Source organism: Pogonomyrmex barbatus, unplaced genomic scaffold, assembly GCF_055798465.1.
Source record: "Pogonomyrmex barbatus isolate J1 unplaced genomic scaffold, ASM5579846v1 scaffold10, whole genome shotgun sequence".
NCBI lineage: Eukaryota > Metazoa > Arthropoda > Insecta > Hymenoptera > Formicidae > Pogonomyrmex > Pogonomyrmex barbatus.
The window spans coordinates 2,404,772-2,424,064 of record NW_028297099.1 but is presented as its reverse complement, the minus strand read 5'-3'; the positions used below and the strand labels follow the sequence as shown (position 1 = coordinate 2,424,064).

Sequence of the window (19,293 nt, the reverse complement as noted above, 5' to 3'; positions counted from 1 at the left end):
ATACTTTTGCCGTTTTCGATCACGTGCTCGCAGATTATGCCACAATTTTACTCGGCTCCCTTACACGCAAACGTGGCATGTAATATCCCCGCCGACGATGCATACGCGTAACGCCGGAGAAATTCGCGAAATTATTCACCACGTGCGTGGGAGGCGCCCACTTGCGACGAGCGGCCACACGCACGCGACAAGTTTTACGTATAATTCGCGTGGTGCATCGCCGATTGCGTGCACATTGCGGTATTAAACGTTCGTGCGGGTACATCCCGTCGTTGCTTATTCCAATGTCTCGCACACCGGTACCGCAGTCCTTTCACACAATGTAATAAAAAGGCCCTCTTTGAAAAATCGCTCGATACGCCCGACACACAACTCTATACCTCCCCGATCGAAAGGTAAAATCCCTCCTGTCGAAAATTATTTATTCCATAAGTACTTTATATCGTCTACGTGTCTCGACGGCTATATATAAGCGTGTATATAATTTTCCGTTTCTAGAATATTTAAAATTAAATAAATAAATAATAATCATATGTGTGTGTGTGTGTGTGTGTGTGTGTGTGTGTGTGTGTGTGTGTCGACCTATATTTTTTGAATTCAATTCAATAAATCATTTCTAAACTTTTATTCGTAGGTACGAGCTATTTATTTACAGATTTGAAAAACATAGCAGTCAAACACATTAGGTCTAATCTCCCCAATAATATCTTAATAATTAGAAATTTATAAGAAATTTTTATTGCGAAAAATATTATCTCAACCAAGAATCAAGAATCTTGGATCTCCCGCTTTTCGGGCGGGTATCCTTCATTGAGACACGTGTAGTAATATTTAAATAACCGCAATAACCAGATAAATAAAAATACGAAGAAGTCTAAGTAACACCAATATAATATTAAAAAAATATATATGTATGAATATATATGTATAAAATTAATTTAAAATCAATTTAATTGTAATATTAAAAGGATGTTAAATAAATGACCTCGAAGCGAATCTTCAATCTCTATTGATCCTATCGTTTTGCAACAATAAAGGGAAACCATTCCGCCGTTAATTGAATAGCTCTTTCCTGCGTATTTGAATTTCAGTCTGTGACGAACGGAGCGGAGAATACGCGATGCGATTTTTCGGTGAATCGCTAAGAAGGGAGCGCGTGAGAGGAAGAGATAGAGCAGATCGATCGCGGAGCTGCAACCGCCGCCGCTCGTGACTGCAACGCGCGGCGCTTTTCACCGTGGCGATAAATTCTGGAGCTTGCAAGCTCGGAGCACCGACATGCGGGGCCGCCGCCGACGCCGTCGCTACTGCGCGGCGTGCGAGCGCTTTCGTGCGAAATATTTCAGCGCCCCGGTGGCGCAACTCGCTTGGCCGTTCGCCACCGGGGCGTCGAATTGACTATCGAACAAACAGTGTGATGCCCGACGACTTACGCTCATGACCGTTCTCGGGAAGGACTGCAATATGCACGACGCTCGTAACTATAAATCGTAACACCGGCGCGATCGAGTTCGCTCATATCCGATATATTTGTCCTCGAAATTTGACTAATGTCCATTTCTGGCTGGCCGATGTAGATTAACTTTCGATTTGACATACCTTGTTTCCTTTTTTTTTTTTTTACTTCTAAAATTTAAAAAAGGAAAATAAAGGGAAATTAAACCGAGATGATATATACATTTAAAAAGAATATAAAAAACCAATGATAATATTGTAAAAATTAGTAACGTAACTGCAATATTTTAATAGATTCAATTTTTGAGAAAAAAGGCAGAAAATCACAGATATGACAAAAAAGCTGATCATTGCAAAAATTTTATTTTTGTGAAGAATGTACACAATTCTCGGTGTTATTTATTTGATCCTTCTTCGATAGGCAACGTGTACTTTTACATGGACGTATTGTTTCACATTCAGAAAAGATTTAATCGAGTCTGCGATATGCCTATTATTATCATAATTCGAGAGTTTTATCTATGTAGAAAGGAAGGATGCGCGTAAGTACGAGTTCTGCGAAACAAATCGTCGATCGATAAAACATTACAAAGTGCGTTATCTGCCTCGGAAGAAAACACTGTTCGAGTGCTGCGAGTGATTTCCTACTAACCGCCAACGTTCGTTCCATCGATAATTTCCCAGACAAGCGCTTTTCTTTCCGCTAAACTTTTCATCGGAGCGTTTGATTCGCGTTATAAATGTGCACCCGCGAGGGAAGAAGGGCGCTTAATTATTCCACGGTGATCCTTTATTCATACTTGCTATTCCGTGGCGAAGCGGAGGCGCTTGATTAAAAACGGTGTTGGCGACGAGCGCGTTTCTTTCGAAAGTCTCCGTCCGTGCGGAAAAGCGGAAAGCAACCCTACTTCATAGCCACGTATGTATATCCCCATGTAAATAATTTACTAATAATCGTTCGTTTAATTGCTCCGCTACTTTCCGTCGACATGCAAAAACGTTCTTCGTGTCTAATTGTAAGCCGTCGCGAGTAAAATACAATGTTGCAAAGTGCTCTCTCTCTCACTTCAACCGTGCATAGTCGAGGCGGAATTTTGTAGCGGTAGGAAAAAACCTATTTAGCCTATACGGTATTCTGTGTTACACTTTCCTCATTCGGATTTGAAATTATCAACACTCGCGACTATCTTTCCGGAAGTTTGCCGATGTTTAATTCAACGACCGGTCGCCTACGTTACTTACGCGTCACGTGGCATAGTTTTGTCACAGTATACTTTGTCTATCGGAGAAGCACGGTTAGTCGCCTTTCCCGGAACGGGGGAGGGAATCGGAGACGTTTGTCCGCATTCACATCGCGACACCCAACCTCGTAATACGGCGATCCGTCAACGCCGCGTAATGCCGCGAGCGAAGGGTTAATAAACGAGTATAGGGCATCGACTTTTGGGACGTATCGCCGCGAGATTATCGATCCCTTCGACCTCCTTTGCCCTCCGCGACTTCGGTGTTTCGCTCGCGCTTCGAGCGAACGTTTACATTTGCACGTCATTTCTGGAGGGTCGGCGCTCGCATGAAGACTGTCAGCGCGCGCCAAAGAATGGAGAAAGTAAAGGGAGAAGAGGAACTTGGGACACGAGGATGAAACCATCGGCCCAATCCCTTGTTGAACTTTGCCACCGGAGCGCCAACTTCCGGCGCGAGAGTTGTCCTTAGGTCTTTGTCACACCGAAAGAGAAAAGTTTTCGAGGCGATCGATACGCAAACGAAGCGAGCGTCGCGCTTCTCCGCGGAAGCTAATCGGTTTCGACGCGTTTATCTCGAGTGCGCATCGATACGTCGCGGTATCGAATGGCTACGGCCCTATTAGCGAAATGGCAGAACACACACGCGTGTATATAACAGACGTAGCGACGCGAAATGAGATTCTGATATTATAAATAAACCGATGCTCCCACGATTCATATAAAATTCATGCGAATTCCTGCGGCGCTACTCGCAATTACCTATGCAATTGTGGGCGAAGCTAGAAATATTCGTTGCGAAATGCGTCTACAGCCGCGTTCAAATCGTGTGAATCACTTTTCAGACACACCGCCGTAAAAATTTAATTCCTCGCGGCTCGAATTGTCTCTCGTAAATAAGCGATAATTTTCTTGCCAATTTAATGCAATCTAATATGTAACGGCATAACACGTAATAATTCAAATTTGGCGCAATTTATAATTATTTTGGGACGTAATGTCCGAGAATAATGATTTGAATTTTCACTTCCGTCACTTCGATCCCGAAGGTCCCGAGCAATAATTCACGATTTCGCTCCCGTCGAATATCTTTACCTGCCAGGAAAGATGACCTACGAAAAGAGGAAACGCCGGGACACCATGCGGAGCTTTATTAACTCCCCGTGATTTACAGCTGCTCTCTCGCGGGTGATACGTCTCGAAATGAGCGCGCGCGAGTTGCGATTTAATTGCAAAAGAGTACGGACGGCGGCGGATGATTTACAGCCATTCCATTACGGCGTCGCTTCCGATACGGCTCGTTACGAATCCTCCGTATTACCATTTGTAACGCGCACCGCCCGCGAGATGCGAACCCACGATTCTCGATCGGAGATGAAGATCGAACTCTGTGCGATCCAAATTATTTCTCGTGAACAAGCGAGGATTTTCGTCCTCGATGTCATCAACGGGGTCTGCATTACTTGAAAGAATTTATGTGAAACTATTTAAAGTATTAATTATAATTTATTTAATAATAATTTAAAATATAGTTTTTTTAATTAGAATTATGCGTCGACTCAAACGACGCTGAAAAACTATGGCGAAGGAACTGTGCCGCAAAACATTTATTTATTTACGACGAATCCATCTCGACTTAAGAATTAAAACTTTGAAAAACGCGTGACGTCAAACGAAAAAATAAGGCGATATGTACACACGGAAGTACCGAAGAGTGTATTGTACATTGAATCATTGAATGTTATCTCGAGGAAAGTTTGTGCGATTGCTGATAAAACCGCATCGTGTTAAATGAAGAGCTAATAAAGCGCGAGTGGCAAGATAAATATTTTCTAAACGTGTACGTATAATTTCTCTTTTTCTCTTCTTCAATTTTTATTACTACGGAATGCGGGTAACATCGCTTAAGGTATATCGGGGGTAGTTGAGAAAGAAATACAGAGGTATATAGCTGACGATACGATATTATCGATTAAGTATTACGGAAACCGTACTAAGGATATAACTCGACCAGACAACGCTATGTACGTACCCGTAATTATTATTGTCTTACGATGACGCAAACAATCCGAGCTGGAAGCTCGATTATCCAATCTGAAATCCGTCGCTCCTTGCACCAAGCGATACGCAGTCGCAAGAGCATTCCTCGAGCTTTCCTTTACATGTAAAACAAAATCTTTCCTGAATATAAACTGTAGCATTTTTTTTTTCAAAATCTAATCCCGACTCAAGATAGCTAAGATACTTGGATAAATTTTTAACCGTTACTAAAAAACGCGGCGTATCTTTTTGAAAATTATACTTTAGCGAAGATCCAGACGATAAAGGATCGTTAGGCATGGCATGGCTGCCGGGTCTCAGGAGAGGAAATCGTGATTATCTTGGCATGTTTTAGAGAATTATCAGATGTGCGAATCCGATGAAAGGCTCAAAAGAACTGCGAATTCGTGAACTCGATCGCCGATCTCCACCATAGCCGTATCGAGTAGATCCCCGCGCGAAGTGTACAACGCGCCCGTTACAATACGGATGCGGAGACTCGGTGGGCTCGATATACGTAGCCGAGCGCGCGCGAGCGAGTTCAGGCCAAAGTCTAACAGACACGACACACCTCCGACCTTCCTATCGATCTGCGGCCGGAGGTTTTACGCGCCCTCCACCCTCCGTAAGCTCGACGACCCTCTTTCCCCGCCCTTCTCTCTGTCTGACTCGGTCTCTCTCTCTCTCTCTCTCTCTCTCTCTCTCTCTCTCTCTCTCTCTCTCTCTCGCGCGCTCGCTCGCTCGCTCTACCCCTTGCTCTCAGCCGTATAACTCTCTTTCGCCCCCTCTCCTTCTCCTTCTCTCGGTACCCAAGTCCTAGCGAGAAGGAAAGGCGAACCTGCCTGTGCCGAGCCCCTCGCCATGAGAACGAGTTTCTCGTCCACCTCTCGCTCCTCTTCCTCCACCAACAGTTCCTCCGTCTCCTCTTTCACCTCGTCCTCGGCCCGCACCCTCGCAACCCGTTTCTATCGCACCCCTCGTCACCTACGGGCTCGCGACGGGGAGAGAAGAAGGAGACGAAGCGGCGCGGAGAGAAAGAGAGCCAATAATGCGTCTTTACGACTCCGCGCTTTCGCAACACAGCCACGCCAGCTATGCGCACCGCACCGCGGCCGTTCTCGATTTGATTTAAAGACGAGCTGCCGCTTTAGCGCCCTGCGCGCGAACCGAGATATCGCTCGGCGGCGGCCCGTGAGATCGACCCACCGGGCAAAAATATTGTTTCGATTTATCTCTAAAAACTCGCGGCATAAAGAGATTGCAGACGCCGTCATTTTAATATGATTTTCTAATGTCAAAGAGCTAAGACCTCTTTACAAAGATATACTTAGACTTCGTAAAGTACTTACAATGGACACTCAAATCAGGATAAACTTGCTAAAAAATTGGGAAATTTGTATCTTATTAGTCCACGAAAATCAAGCGCGATCTCAAACATGAATGGTTCGTAATATAAATTTCATACTTGGGTCGCGTCTTATTAAAAGAACGGATATCAACGTGTATGAGGTTTATCATTTGTGAGAAATTGACAAGTTATTATCGTCTTACTCCTTCTGCCTAAAAATTTTCTACATATCAAAATAAGATTATAAATTTTCTTTTTCTTTATTCAATCGACTTCTGAAGCAAGAGGTTCGTTTCGCTAAAATTTCACGCTCAATAACTCTATGATTAAAATTTCGTTAAATAACGATCGCCGCCAAACACTCTGTCGGAGAGTCCGAGCGATAATAATTCTGTTCAAAGCAGAGGAGCGATAATAATTCTGTGTCCCTCTGTATAAATAAGCGTGTGGCGATGATGCATGGACGAGATGCGCGGGAGACAGTGCGCGAATAATGAATTCGGTCGATCTTCGTGAAAGTGGGAGCTATCGCGAAACCCGTCAAGGAGGCGCGCGTCCGCCATCCGCCTTTTCCTCCTCCTCCTCCTCCTCCTCTTTCTCCTCCTCTGTCGCTCCTTCTCTCGAAATATCTCCGTTACCGGACGAGAGCGTGTGCGAACGGTATGGCCAAAGTCCAGAAAACCGAAACCAGAAATTCTCGCGCGCACGCGCGATATTTCTGGATATGGACGCGCGCGAGAATTCATGGCCGGAACGACTTTTCGTCACGCTGGAAATTAGTTGAGAAACGCGGAGGTTTATCGCGTCGTAAACCGCACGCGGACGCTTCGTGTAGCGAATAGCGTGCCGGTTCCTTTCCTATCGCTTCCTAGACAGAGAAATGAGAGAAACGCGAGAGCCACGCTCGCATATATATCCTATCAAATTCCGAGCGGGCAAACTGTTCCTGGATGTAAAAGTTTATGCATTTTGTAAACTTTTCTAAATGTGAACGCCGGCGTTTTTTGTCGGGAGAAGAAAAAGATAATGACGAGAGGAACATATTTATATATATACGATACTCCGCGTAATATTCCAAACCGAGCAAAAATCGCCCATTGTAAAATGAATGAATACGATGATACGATAACGATAAAGACGAGAAAGGACTATAAATCGTGCGTAAAAATCGGAACTCCACGGAGGAAAGGCGAGAAAAGAACGGACGTAGGTTATCTCGCGGCCACGAGAAAGAGCGTGTGGACGCGCAGGAGGGAAAAAGAGAACCGTGAATGACGCCGACGTGTGTGAATGCGTATCGCGCCGCGTACGCGTAGTTGCGCATTCGCGGCCGCACCAGACCGAGCATCGATGCGCGCGAATCACGAATCACGATTATTTCGGACGATCCCCCGCCTCCGCACCCCGCTGCTCCCATCGGGGACTCCACCTCTCTCTCTGTCTGTCCCGTCGCTTGCATCTTCGTTTTCACGATGCGCAGGCTAAATATATCTTTTACGGACACACGGGAGACTCTATCGACAGAACCGCAGAGAACGAGACATCGGATTCCCGTTTAAAGCGTACCCTAATGACCCGTCCAAGGTCATCGGATGGGTATTTTCGTGGTCCAAAAAATCGGCAATCTCGCAAAGAGATCTCGCAAATGTGCAAATATTTTTTTTCCCGAAAGTAGAAATAAACTGCGACGGCGGAAGTAAGTAAATCGATGAGGTCTATCTATAAACGGCATGAAGTCGATAGTGGAAAAGTCTGTGATTAGATGTTAAAATCAGCGTCAGGAAAAAATAATCGGCAAATGCGCAATCTTGCGCGTATTGCGGTACAATCTCGTTTCTTGTAATTCCAAGCGAACTATAGACGTAATAATGCTGATAACGCCGCGATTTATCTGGATGTGGTCTCACAACGAGCGCCCACTCGTCTCCGAAGTAAATTTATCGCGGTGAACCGGTGGATGTGCGGCGCTTGTATATGTACGGCAACGTGCTCTATTTTCGCCGTAAGGTAACGACAGCCGATTCGCGTTCTCTTTTGATCGAAAACGTTATCACTGCGACCAACTGTTCATTAACTACTAACCAGTACGTTAAACGAAGCACAGAAATTTAATTGAGTCGTGAACGTTGCCGAAATAAATATATGTATGTTGCGACTTCAACAGCGTGAAAAATAATGATCTCCCGTCACACCTCGATACATCGGTAAATCAAAAATGCAAATCAGTTTCAGCAATCCGCACGACAGAAACGTACGCCTTTTGCGTCGATACGGCGACTCGACTTTTCTGCGGTATTAAAAGAAGACGTTCAAGGACGCTCCGAAATTCCGCGTCAAATAATACTCGACCAACGAGGAAAGAGGAAGAAAGAGCGAGAAAGCGGGCGGGCGAGCGAGAGAGAGAGAGAGAGAGAGAGAGAGAGAGAGAGAGAGAGATATGGAGGGACAGAAAGAGAGAGAGAGATATATATACGCGTCGACTTTCCTCAATGTCACTCCACGTCGGACGCGAATTGTCGTCGTCCTCGTTATCGCGCTCCTGACGTCGCCGATAACGACCGAACATGTATGTACATACGCCGGCGGCTGCAGCGTCGGCATCGATCCGCCGAGAGTGAGATCCGCGCGCACGCAGACGATGGACGATGCGGGAGGAAGAGGTTCTCAGCGTCGCGGAGAGCTCGCTCGCTCGCTCGCTCCGTTTCATCAGCACAGCACAAGTCGTGCGTTTCCGTTGGTCGCTTCGGCGCGGCTCGACGCGGCTCGACGCGGCGCGGCGCGGCGCGGCGCGATGCGTAATCAAGTGGTATAAATAATTCCGACGCGCAGCTATGAGCCCGCCATCCTTCCGTCCATCCGTCCAGCCGCCCGCGTGCCGAGGCTTAATCCCCTGTTATGACACGCCAGAAATCGGGATGCCACGCCACGCGTCACCGCGTCACTAAACTGGAAACTCACGCCCGCCCGCAATTCGAGTTCTCGCCCCTTGACGTTCAGAAGGCGTGGGTTTCCCGATCCAGGGACTCGATTATGATAATCCGTAAAACGGAAAATCGTCATTCACTCTGATACATTCACTCCATCTCATTACGACGATATTTCTAGAATAATATTAATTTAGTCGCGATAAATGACAGAAATAGATGCGATGTTATCGCGCCAGAAATTAACGCACCGATTTGACGCACGAGTTTAATTCAGCTAAATTACGAACGGTATTTAAAGGAATGGTACAAGTTGCGGAGTTCTCTCTCTCTCTCTCTCTCTCCCTCGGCGAACATTGTGATATAGATTGGCTACTAAGAGAGCTGGCTTTATACAGATAATAGCTATGAACTAGAACCCAGCAAGCCACGCTGAAAGCACAGTTACGTTAATATCGCTAGACTAATTTTGACTCGTCGGCGAAACGCGGAAGATAACGGAATGCGCTGGAAGATTTTCACGTCGCGTTTTTGCACTCGGAACGTATTCATATCGCTGGCTGTTACAAAGTTACAACAAAAACGCGTGCGCGTTAATACGCTAATTACAATATACATATTATCTGAACAATATAGAAATCACACAAAAAAATAAAAAAATTTTATCGACGCATTTATGGACGCCGATGAATTTCGGTCACTGCAATTTATCGGAACCGTTTCGCAGGCAAAGTTTGCGCGTCAACAGTAGTTTCATACTGTGACACATGTCAAACCGCCACGGCAAAGATTATCGGGTGAATCGTCGAGGAAGCGACGTCGGTTGCGGTCGTAGACTTTACAAAATACCGGAGGATGTCGGAACGGTACGGTACGGTATGGTACGGCAGGCCGCGCCGCCGCCGTGTATGACTGGCCGATTCCGTCGACTAACGCCCCGGATCGCGAACCGGTCATTAGTGCAACGGAACCGGTGCATCAGGGACAGGGAGAGCGCAGCGGAATGTCCGCGAGCCGGCGCGGAGCGCGATGGATGCCCCTATTATCGGACGCTCGACCGCCAGAATGCCGTTAGACGCACCAGCGGTCAATCTATTGTCCTACGTGTGCGCATGCAGGCGGTTCCCGCGGAGCGAGCGAACGACGCGAAGAGAGCGAGGAGCGCGCGCGAGAGTTTAACCGGACGACAGAATTAGCTCGCGTCGCGCGCGTTTTACGAGGAAAACACAAGGAGAGGCCGCCGCCGTCGATGCGCCTCCGCGCCCGCGCTGCATTACATCGAATTTACAATACCGCGAACAACTTATGCGCGACTCTTCTCTCCACTTGGATCTATTTTCCTATTTCTCTCTTTTTTTTTTTTTTTTTTGTAAACATATTTTCGCTATTGCGCGAAACCGATATATTTGACTTCGCGAGAAACTTTAAATGTTTACGATCATTGGAAGAGCATAGGAAAATTCCGAAGATGATACGAGGATTTCTTAATGTCGGAATTGATCCTGCGAGATCACTCGATACTTGTATGTTGTCGTTTGCGTACTTTTCTCAAATTGGGTATAGGTCCGATGTGAAATTCACGAGTATTAGTAGATTTTAATATGAGCGACAGTCAGAACAAAGTTGAATTCGATTCTCGATACCACGAAGACAAAATAATTTTCGTACTGTCATTTTTTTTCTAATGTCCTACGTGATGAGTTGCGCATAAAATGCGACGATTTGTATGTGACAATGTTGCGCAATAAAGGAATGACTAATTAAATTTCAGTTGACGTACTCGCGACGAAAACATTCCCCGATTGTCAGGAAGAAATGCAGACGGTAATCCGTCTAAGAGCGCCGAGCGACAGAAATAAAGCCTGCGTTTATAGTAACCGCGGGTGAATGGAATTGAAAGGGTGAATCACTTCCGCTCGCTTCAACCTACTCCGCCAATTCTCTCGATCGCCCGTGGAAGCGGTTGATCTTAACACTCCGTGCCGTCGTCGCGCTTTCTCCGACTCGGTGAATTTTCCGATTTAATCCAATTCGCTCGCCGACGCCGCGCTCGTCCGCCATTATGAATTGATTAAAGAGGCGAAACAATAAAAGCGACCGAGCGCGACGACGCGTAAATCGAAAACGATACGCGATGCCGATCGAAAATTCTCGAATACGACGCCGCGCAATTTACGAAGTCCCGGTAATGAATAAACGTCCCTCTCTTCCCCCTCCCCCTCCCCCTCCCTCTCTCGCTCTTGTTATTCAGCGCGAGGAATAGCGCGCGATGTGTTGCAACGCAAACTTACGGTATGGACGCACCTGTGTGTTATGCTCCGAGACACACAAGGCGCGATTTCAATACAAACAACGGTGGCCTGCACAGTGCGTAATACAGTTACGATGTTCAGCAGTTTCCGGTTTCTTTGTACCTCCGAGAGGAAGACGAGGACAGGAAACGGACACCGTGAGCGCGAAATATTGCGAGATCACACCGAAGGTCCTTTCTTTCTCTCTCTTTTTAATGCAATTTATCGCCAAATACGCTCGTCCGACTGATGTTGAAAGAAAACAGTCACAATCGCGCGATGACAATGCCGATCAATTTAATTCGAGATTTCGTAAAAGCTCATATTGATAGATAAAATTAATTATCACAAATAAGAGGCAAACATACCATCATTCCAGGCAGTTTAATGTCGCAGGAACGACGTGGCAGAAGGAAGATTTCTTTTCACAGAGAGGCCACCCGGGCCTGAGGCCCTGGCTGAGGGGGGCCCACCATGCCCCTCCGGTTCCTTCGTTCTCTGTGTCGTTACGCCAATGCGACGGATTTCGCCTTCGACACGCTCGTCGATACACTTTTTCGTCACGATCGTTGATATCAACGAAACTTGAATGTCATCTTTCCGTCGTTCCTCCAACGATACGTGTCACTCTGTACCTCTCTCGGTTCCTCCCTGGCTTTCGACACGCGGCACTCAATTTGTTTACGTTTGCGAATACTCGCGGACTGTCGCAATTAATAATTATCGAACCTCAACGTTGTTCAGTTATTCGCGAAAAATATGTACTCGATGCGCTCGTCCGATCGTCCCGTTATTCCGATGGCATCGAATTACGACTAAACGCCACTCGAGTCACGAAAGAAAAAAGTCGCACTGGAGAGTCTTCACTTAATTTGTTCGTGCTCCCGCTACCGTTAAATATCACTCAACCCTTTCACACTCGCGAAACAGTATGCAGCGTCAATTTTCTTCTATGGATCGTTCGTGAAATGTAATGCCCATTTTAACAATTTGACTAGCTATTATCGACGCACCAACACACATCGTCTTCGTGTACGCGCGTCTCAGACGGTTCGAGAAATCTTTTTCGCCTCTCGGCTTATCGCATCCTCACTCGAGTTACCGATCCTCTCTCACAGAGAGAGCGTGACACTTCTTTCGACGTGGCCTTGCGCGCCACGTATCGCCCGCTAGCTATTCTACGACCTTTGACTCGCCAAGTTCTCACAGCCGATGACGACCGAGCGATACTGAGATGTGTATCGGCGATAACCGACCTCCCAAACGTGAAAAACAATCGAGGCGGCGCGATTGTTATTGACGCGTCTCGGTAGCACGGTCTCGATGCTTCATTTATTTTTTAAATACGCTACTAATCGTCTTCGACCACGAGTTCGCAAAATCAATTGCCGCGAGAAGCATTTTTCGTAGAAATTTTCACATTTTCCATCAAAACAATTTTTTTTCAGTTTTCGCAGTTTTTTTTTTTTTTTTTAAAGTAACTTAACAAGAGTCTCGCTCTCGTTATCGACGGTCCGCGCTATCGCTTCGTATCGCAGGTCTCGCGCACGACGTGTTTTCGTCCCAGAAAACGATCCGGCTCGTCGTGATGGTCTCTCGGTCTCCGACGAGCGTGGGAACGGACACGGGCGTGCGAAGAAAATCGCGACGGTGACGGCGGAGGCGCGCTTCGATTTTCCCTCGTAAATCGTCAACAGGTGGTTTTCCGTTACGGCGACGCGCGGAATGCAACGCGGCGCGGATTCCCGGCTCCTACGAAGCCGCGAGCCCCGGGCTTCTCGCGGCGAGACGCGATCGTCGTCGCCGAGCGACAGGGCGGCGAGACGCGACTCACGAAACAGCTGATCGCTCGCGCTCGACTTCCCGAGGCGAGGCGGATAGGGAGGAGCGGGGGCTAAAACCACCGTTGCCGCGTGCGATACCGCGATCGTACAGCCGAGTGATCGCGCGCGTTCTCGCAAGCTCTTGCAGCAGTCCACTCGGTCTCCCCTCGCTGGACGGGCCGAGCGGAATCGTCGCCGCAACTCCAGTCGCCTCTTGTCGTATACCACGCGGAACGCCGCGGACTGTTATATCAGAGGCCTCACACTCTTCTCGCCCTGCCTTCCTCCGCCGTCGGCGTTCCGTCCGCCTGTGTTCCGATCGCGCGTGTTCCCGCGCGCGCGCGCGCGCGCCTACCTAACTCTCGCGCGACTATTTTCGTTCTCGCGATGGCAGGAACGACGCGTTTAAGCACGCGTCGCTTCCCACTCTATTGCGGCGCCCCGCTCCTTTCTGTTTCCTGCCGTCTTCTCAACGCGCGCCTTCTGTGCGCTCCCGCCTCTCTTTCACCAACGCCGCTCTTCGTCCCCCGTTCGTGCTTTCCACGTAGTCCCTCTCGGCGCCCCCGGTCGTTGTCGTTGTCGTCCTCGTCACCGTCGTCGTCGTCCTCCCCGTCGTTGCTCCGTTGCTCGCTCGGCTTACAATACAGGGATCGCGCGCGCCTCCCCCCACGCAGTGGACGCACAGCAGAAGGAGGATGAGATGGAGGAGGGCGACCGGGTTCTTTCATACGCAAACATCGGTTGACGACTCTCGTCGTGCGGCGTCTCCGGCCCTCCGACAACGTTTACAAGCGAGCAGGTAGTCGCTCCTTCGAACGAGACAAACGGAACGCCGAGGAAAGGCACTCGCGCACTCGTCCACTTGCGACTCACGGCGCGAAAGCTGACGCGAAGGATCGAAAAACGTTGTCGTTTATAGGTATTTTGCTTCTCCCTCCTTGGTCTCCCTTCTCGACCAGTCGATGGTGCACGTGCACAGCAAAGAAAAGTGAGAAGAGAATGTTCGTTTGCCGAAATCGTTGCGTTACGGTCGTATTATAGGTAGACCGAGAGGGAGAGATTTGGAGAAATTTAACAATCGACAAATCAAGCTAAAGAAGAGGAAACAAAAGAGGAGAGTGCTTGGTTGTTCGCCCTGTCGAAGACCGCGAGCGATTGACTCCCGCGCGTCCCGGTCTTTGTGGCCACGGCACGCGTGAGAGAGGAACACGGGAGGGGATTCCCATGGGAGAGGGGGTGGAGAAGCGGCAACGGCAGCCGCGGTAGGCCCAGGAGGGCACGCGAGAAAGGGAGAAAGCGAAAGATAGGATGGAGTTGGGGTGGATGAAGAGAAGGAGAGTGTGTGTGAGAGAGAGAGAGAGAGAGAGAGAGAGAGAGAGAGAGAGGAAGAGAGAGAAAGAGCGAAGGATGAAGGGGCAACGTGAGTGACGAGGGTGGCAAGGGGAGGGGCGGTGAGTATGGCGCGTGCCACTACACGCTAGCAGGTGGAGTGCGCGTGCCCAGAAATCTCTATCTCTCCCCCTTCGCGTTTCCGCTCTTTTCCCACGATTCGTCGCCAACTCTTTCTTCTCGTTTCTCTCTTTCCTCCTATTTTTCCTCCCCTTTCCGTCCCCTTTCCGTCTTCGTCCAATCGCTGTGCGTTTTACGGTTTTCCCGTATTTCCAAAAAGTGTCCACTTTCTCTCGTCTTTCTCTTCTTCAGACGTTGTCCTCTTCTTTCCACGTTTTCAGGAGTGCAACGCGATCAACGTGTCCACATTGCATTCTCGTTGGTCCAGAATTTCACTTTCGTTACCTAAGTTCTTAACCGACGTCGGCTTTTGACGTTGCGCGGAAATCGTTTCAGAGTTTCCCGCGCGTGTCACTCGAGCGCGTCATGCGATTAGTTGGCGACGACGCGCAGCCTCGACCACGACGTGCCGGCATGATAATACGAAATCGATTCGCTCGATTGAAAGATCTCTGCATTCATAATATTTACACTGCAGGTTATTCTCGTAGCTCGATAAGAGTTGCTAACAAAAGTCCCAGCGGCGATAAGCGACGTAGTCAAGTTATTATATGTGCGATAAGTTCACAATAACGTTATATATGATATCCTTGAAATCGCATGGAAAAAAATGCATATCTCACCTTTGGATTCATCTTTGCGTTTAAGAAACAACAACACATCGACGATCGCGCGTGTCGTACGTGTTTCAGATTTGAAAACTGTCAGATCTTACGGAGGGTGCGATACCGACAATCTCACACAGCTCCAGTTCGATCTTCCGTAACGAGATCCGTTCGTCATCGAGTCACCGAGTCGATGTAAAGTTTCGAATTACGTCCACGAAATATCCACAAAGAAATCGATCGAGATACACTGAAGATGGGGGGGGGGAGAGGGCCTTTATAAATTTTGCCAGGTGCTTTTTCCACGCTGTTCGCAAAAACAAGCGAATTTACACGGAAAAGTCACGGAGGAGTCACGTTCTCGCGACGCGTCTCTCGCCTCGAGGCCGAAGATGTCCCCCCGTGTCGGTACGTCGCGCAGTATCGAGCTGTCACCGCTGCGCACGTGGTTCGCCAGGAGACGCAGTGCAACGGCACATCCCCCCGATACGGAGAACCTGACGCTCCGAGAAGTCGCCAGCCACTGACTACGTGCGTCGCGATCGCTCTGGGCGGCCTGGCTCCTCTCGCGGGGTGGCACGCGCGACGACGGCGGCGGCGGCGGCGGCGACGGCAGCGTCGGCTACGTTCGGTCGTACTCGACACCGCTCGTCCTCTCGGGCCGACTCGAGGCACTTCGCCGGCGCGACCACGATTCTGCCGCCGCGCCTGACTCGCTCCGATCTGCACCCGAGGCCGCTCCGCTCCGCGCCGCGCCGCCGGCCGTCTGCCCGATGCCACCCGACTCTGCGACTTCTAGAACGAACCTTAGCTCCTTCCCTCCACCCCGGAACCCATCTCCCCGCTCCAACCACCGTGGGTGTACCGTAACTGCGTACGACCGGTGTATATCGCACTGATAGTACACGCTGCGAACAGTCGGTGTATACCAGGAACGCTATTTTAATCGCTTAAATTATCGTCGCGCAAACATTCCTAACATTCCTCGGACGTATTTCTAATTGCGACGATGTGTTTTTGTGATACCGGGAATAGCGAGATTTTCGACAGACGCTAACGCGCGACGAACGTCCTTTAAATCATTCAAGCTTAAAAAATCACGAATACGTTTATTAGTTCCCAGATTCCCAAAATTATCCTTCGATTCCCTTTATCATGAATATTAAATGTCTTCTCGTTCGATTATAATCACTATTGCTTACCAATTGATAATTTCAAAACCAGTCGCATTGTCACACAATATAGTTCTTCATAAAAAAAGATGAAGAAGTATTCGCTCGACGTAAACGTAACATCATCTTTAGGAAGTCTTTAAACCGCACAGGCAAGCTAAAAAAAAAAAAAACCAAGAGAAAGAGAGAAAAAGGAAAAGTGTAACGACGCGCGGGAAGCGGCGTAGTCGCAAGAGCGACTTAAAGGCGGCCTCCCGCGCAGCTGGCCGTACGGAGCCTTTACACAGGCGCATTCGCGCGACACGTCGCACCCGTACACATCCAACCTCCTCCACTTCGGCCGTTGCGTCATCACGGCTTCACGGTGCGCCGGGATTCAACGGCGCGGGGGGATCGCGCGGGCGCGGGCGCGCGCACGCCAGCGCGAGCGATCGAGTGCGCGGCGACGGACGCATCTGTACCGCTCTGCTTACACTTACTACAAATCCGTCCCAGTGGCGCTCATCCGATTCGCCCCGCCTCGACCGTCGTCGACGGTCGGCAATGCGATCGAGCGGAGACGCGATGCGATGCGACGCGAAGCGCAACGCGTCGGCGTGTGCACGACGATGCATCGTCGCGCCAGCTTGCCAGTGAATTAGCCAGTGGCTCTCGCGCACCGGGGAACAACACCGCGATCATACGCGTGATAAGCGTGTAATTTAAAAAGAGAAAAAAAGTTTGAAAAGTATACGGAGAGGATTCAAAGGTCGCTGATAAGATTTCTTCGGACTTACTTTTCCACCTGTAATGCGTATGCTTTACATGCCGTCGAGATAAACCTACGATCGCGCAAATGCGCCGCGATTAATCGCGATACGCGCCGATTGCGACCGTTGCGTTTTATGCTAATACGATTGACAGGGTGGCGATTATTTGTCGATGGATAATTAGACGAGATGTACCGTCCGGGATGCGAGACGCTGAGTGACGAGCGGATAATTGCTAGGCGGATATTACTCGCGATTACGAGTGCGCTGCCCATGGCACTACACTCCGTAAATGAGAAGTAAAATTGGTGGATAGACGCAGGAACGCGACGATAATATCGCGGCGGCGGAGAACGTCGAGGCTTTTAATTAAAAGTCTAACGCGGCGCCATAAAGGCGATCTCCCGCAGCAAACGATGCCACCTACGTCGTTGACCATTTCGTTCCTCTGCGTCCATCTCGCTTCGGCAATTCGAGTTTCGCTCGAGCAACAATATTTTTATCCTTCAACGTATTCGCGAGGCGAACGCTTACTCTAATTTACTTAATACTGAGCAATTTTCAAAATCAATGCTTTAACGACAATCCGCGCTCGATTAAGAGAGGAAACTCGTAACGCTTCAAATTTTATTTCGGAATTGCGCAGCTTTCCGAGATAAGCCAGCTGATACATTCCCGCGCGCAATCAATTCACCGTCATCTGGCCCCGTTGTCGGCGATCGAAAATCGTGTTTCAACGAACGTGTTCGCGAACGAAGGACGATCATATGTGTCGACAACGACGTAAGGCAACCTCTGTTAACGTAAGATGATTTCCCGAGATAAGGAAGGAACATCGCATCGGCAGCTTTCGTTGAATCTCGTGGTGCGCGCGCGCGCGCGCACACATCTCGAGAAAGAGGGAGAAAGAGCGAAGTCCTCGCCCGAGTCCTCGGTGTCGACGATTATCTCTGTTACTACACGCGTCGTGGGTTTCTTCCTCGAAGCGTTGCGCGCGAGGCTGTCGCGCGTACGTGCCGAACGGCGGCCGCGAAGTAAACGAGCCGTGGAGCTATACGATCGAAGGTCGATTGTAAACATTTATGACGCCGCGGCTCTGGCTATCGACGTTTACGTTACAGATATACGAGCCGCGAACGGCTCAAGGCCAACTGTAAAAATACGAGCCGATTCACGGTTGTAATAAAGATAAGTAAAAATGCGCGTCCCAGGCTCGAGCCCGAAAATAATAGTGGGCAAAAGAGCAGATCTTTTTCTTTGTTGAAGAAGCGCGACGCGAGAGAGAGAGAGAGAGAGAGAGAGAGAATTATTACGATTATTCTCGACGATACAAATCGACAGTCATGCGCGATCGAGTACTCGAAACTCTTTTCGTACCGTGAAACTAAAAAATGCGGAAACTCGCCGGCTTTTGATATAATTTCTATGATAAAGTGCCACCGCGCCGTTGCGATGAAATAGCAGCAACGCGGTGGCGATGGATACTTGCCTGTGTACAGGTTTGCGTCCGGAAAAGTCAATGGAAACGTCAAAAACCTGATTGGATCGCGTTCTTTCCCGTCCAACGGCGAGCCCACTCTCCGAAATCTGTCAGCGCGTTATCAAAAGTTCGACTCGGTCGCCGACGGGATAAAACGTCCGCAGGATACAAATATAATTTTCATAGCGCGGACCAAGCTCTGCGTTACTTCCGGGGCCAGCGTACGCTCCATCGAGCGTATTTTCGGATCAGAAAGCCTTCTATCGGCGAAACCAACGAAACCATCGAAAACAACAAGCGAGACGGCGAAAGAGAGAGGAGATTCGCTTTTACGTGGAGAGACACCGTTCCATCTGCTTCCATTTTATTCGCACGATGCGAACGTGTGGCGGAAAAGCACACGTTTGAGAGAATGAAGAAAGGAGAAACAAGTCGCGGATAAGGGAAGAAACGATGGTGGTAGGTGGTTGAGATCGATGCCAGAGATGGCATCGATCTCAACCACCTACCACCAGCTGATTTGTGATATCGCTTTTCTCTCTATCTTCTCGCTGATTTTCTCACTCGTTTTCCTTCCCTACCTCGCCTCGCCGAACTCTCCCATTCCTAACTTACTCCGCATCGTAAACGCAATCGTGATTACGTGGGTAAAAGAT

The 19,293-nt window shown here is 48.8% G+C and overlaps 1 protein-coding gene across 4 annotated transcripts in view; it reads right to left on the bottom strand.

Moving 5' to 3' along the window:
• The window catches only part of mam (neurogenic protein mastermind), a 162,730-nt gene that overhangs the window by 62,375 nt on the left and 81,062 nt on the right, over positions 1 to 19,293 (bottom strand). For 2 of the 4 annotated variants that reach the window (XM_089085550.1, XM_089085551.1), the window contains exon 1: positions 11,668 to 16,008. The exons of the other annotated variants lie outside the window; for them this stretch is intronic. In XM_089085550.1, coding sequence (XP_088941676.1) covers positions 11,668 to 11,673 — 6 coding nt within the window. In that variant the 5' untranslated portion in view covers positions 11,674 to 16,008. Of the gene's footprint in view, positions 1 to 11,667; positions 16,009 to 19,293 lie in introns of those variants that run through there. 4 annotated transcript variants of the gene reach the window in all.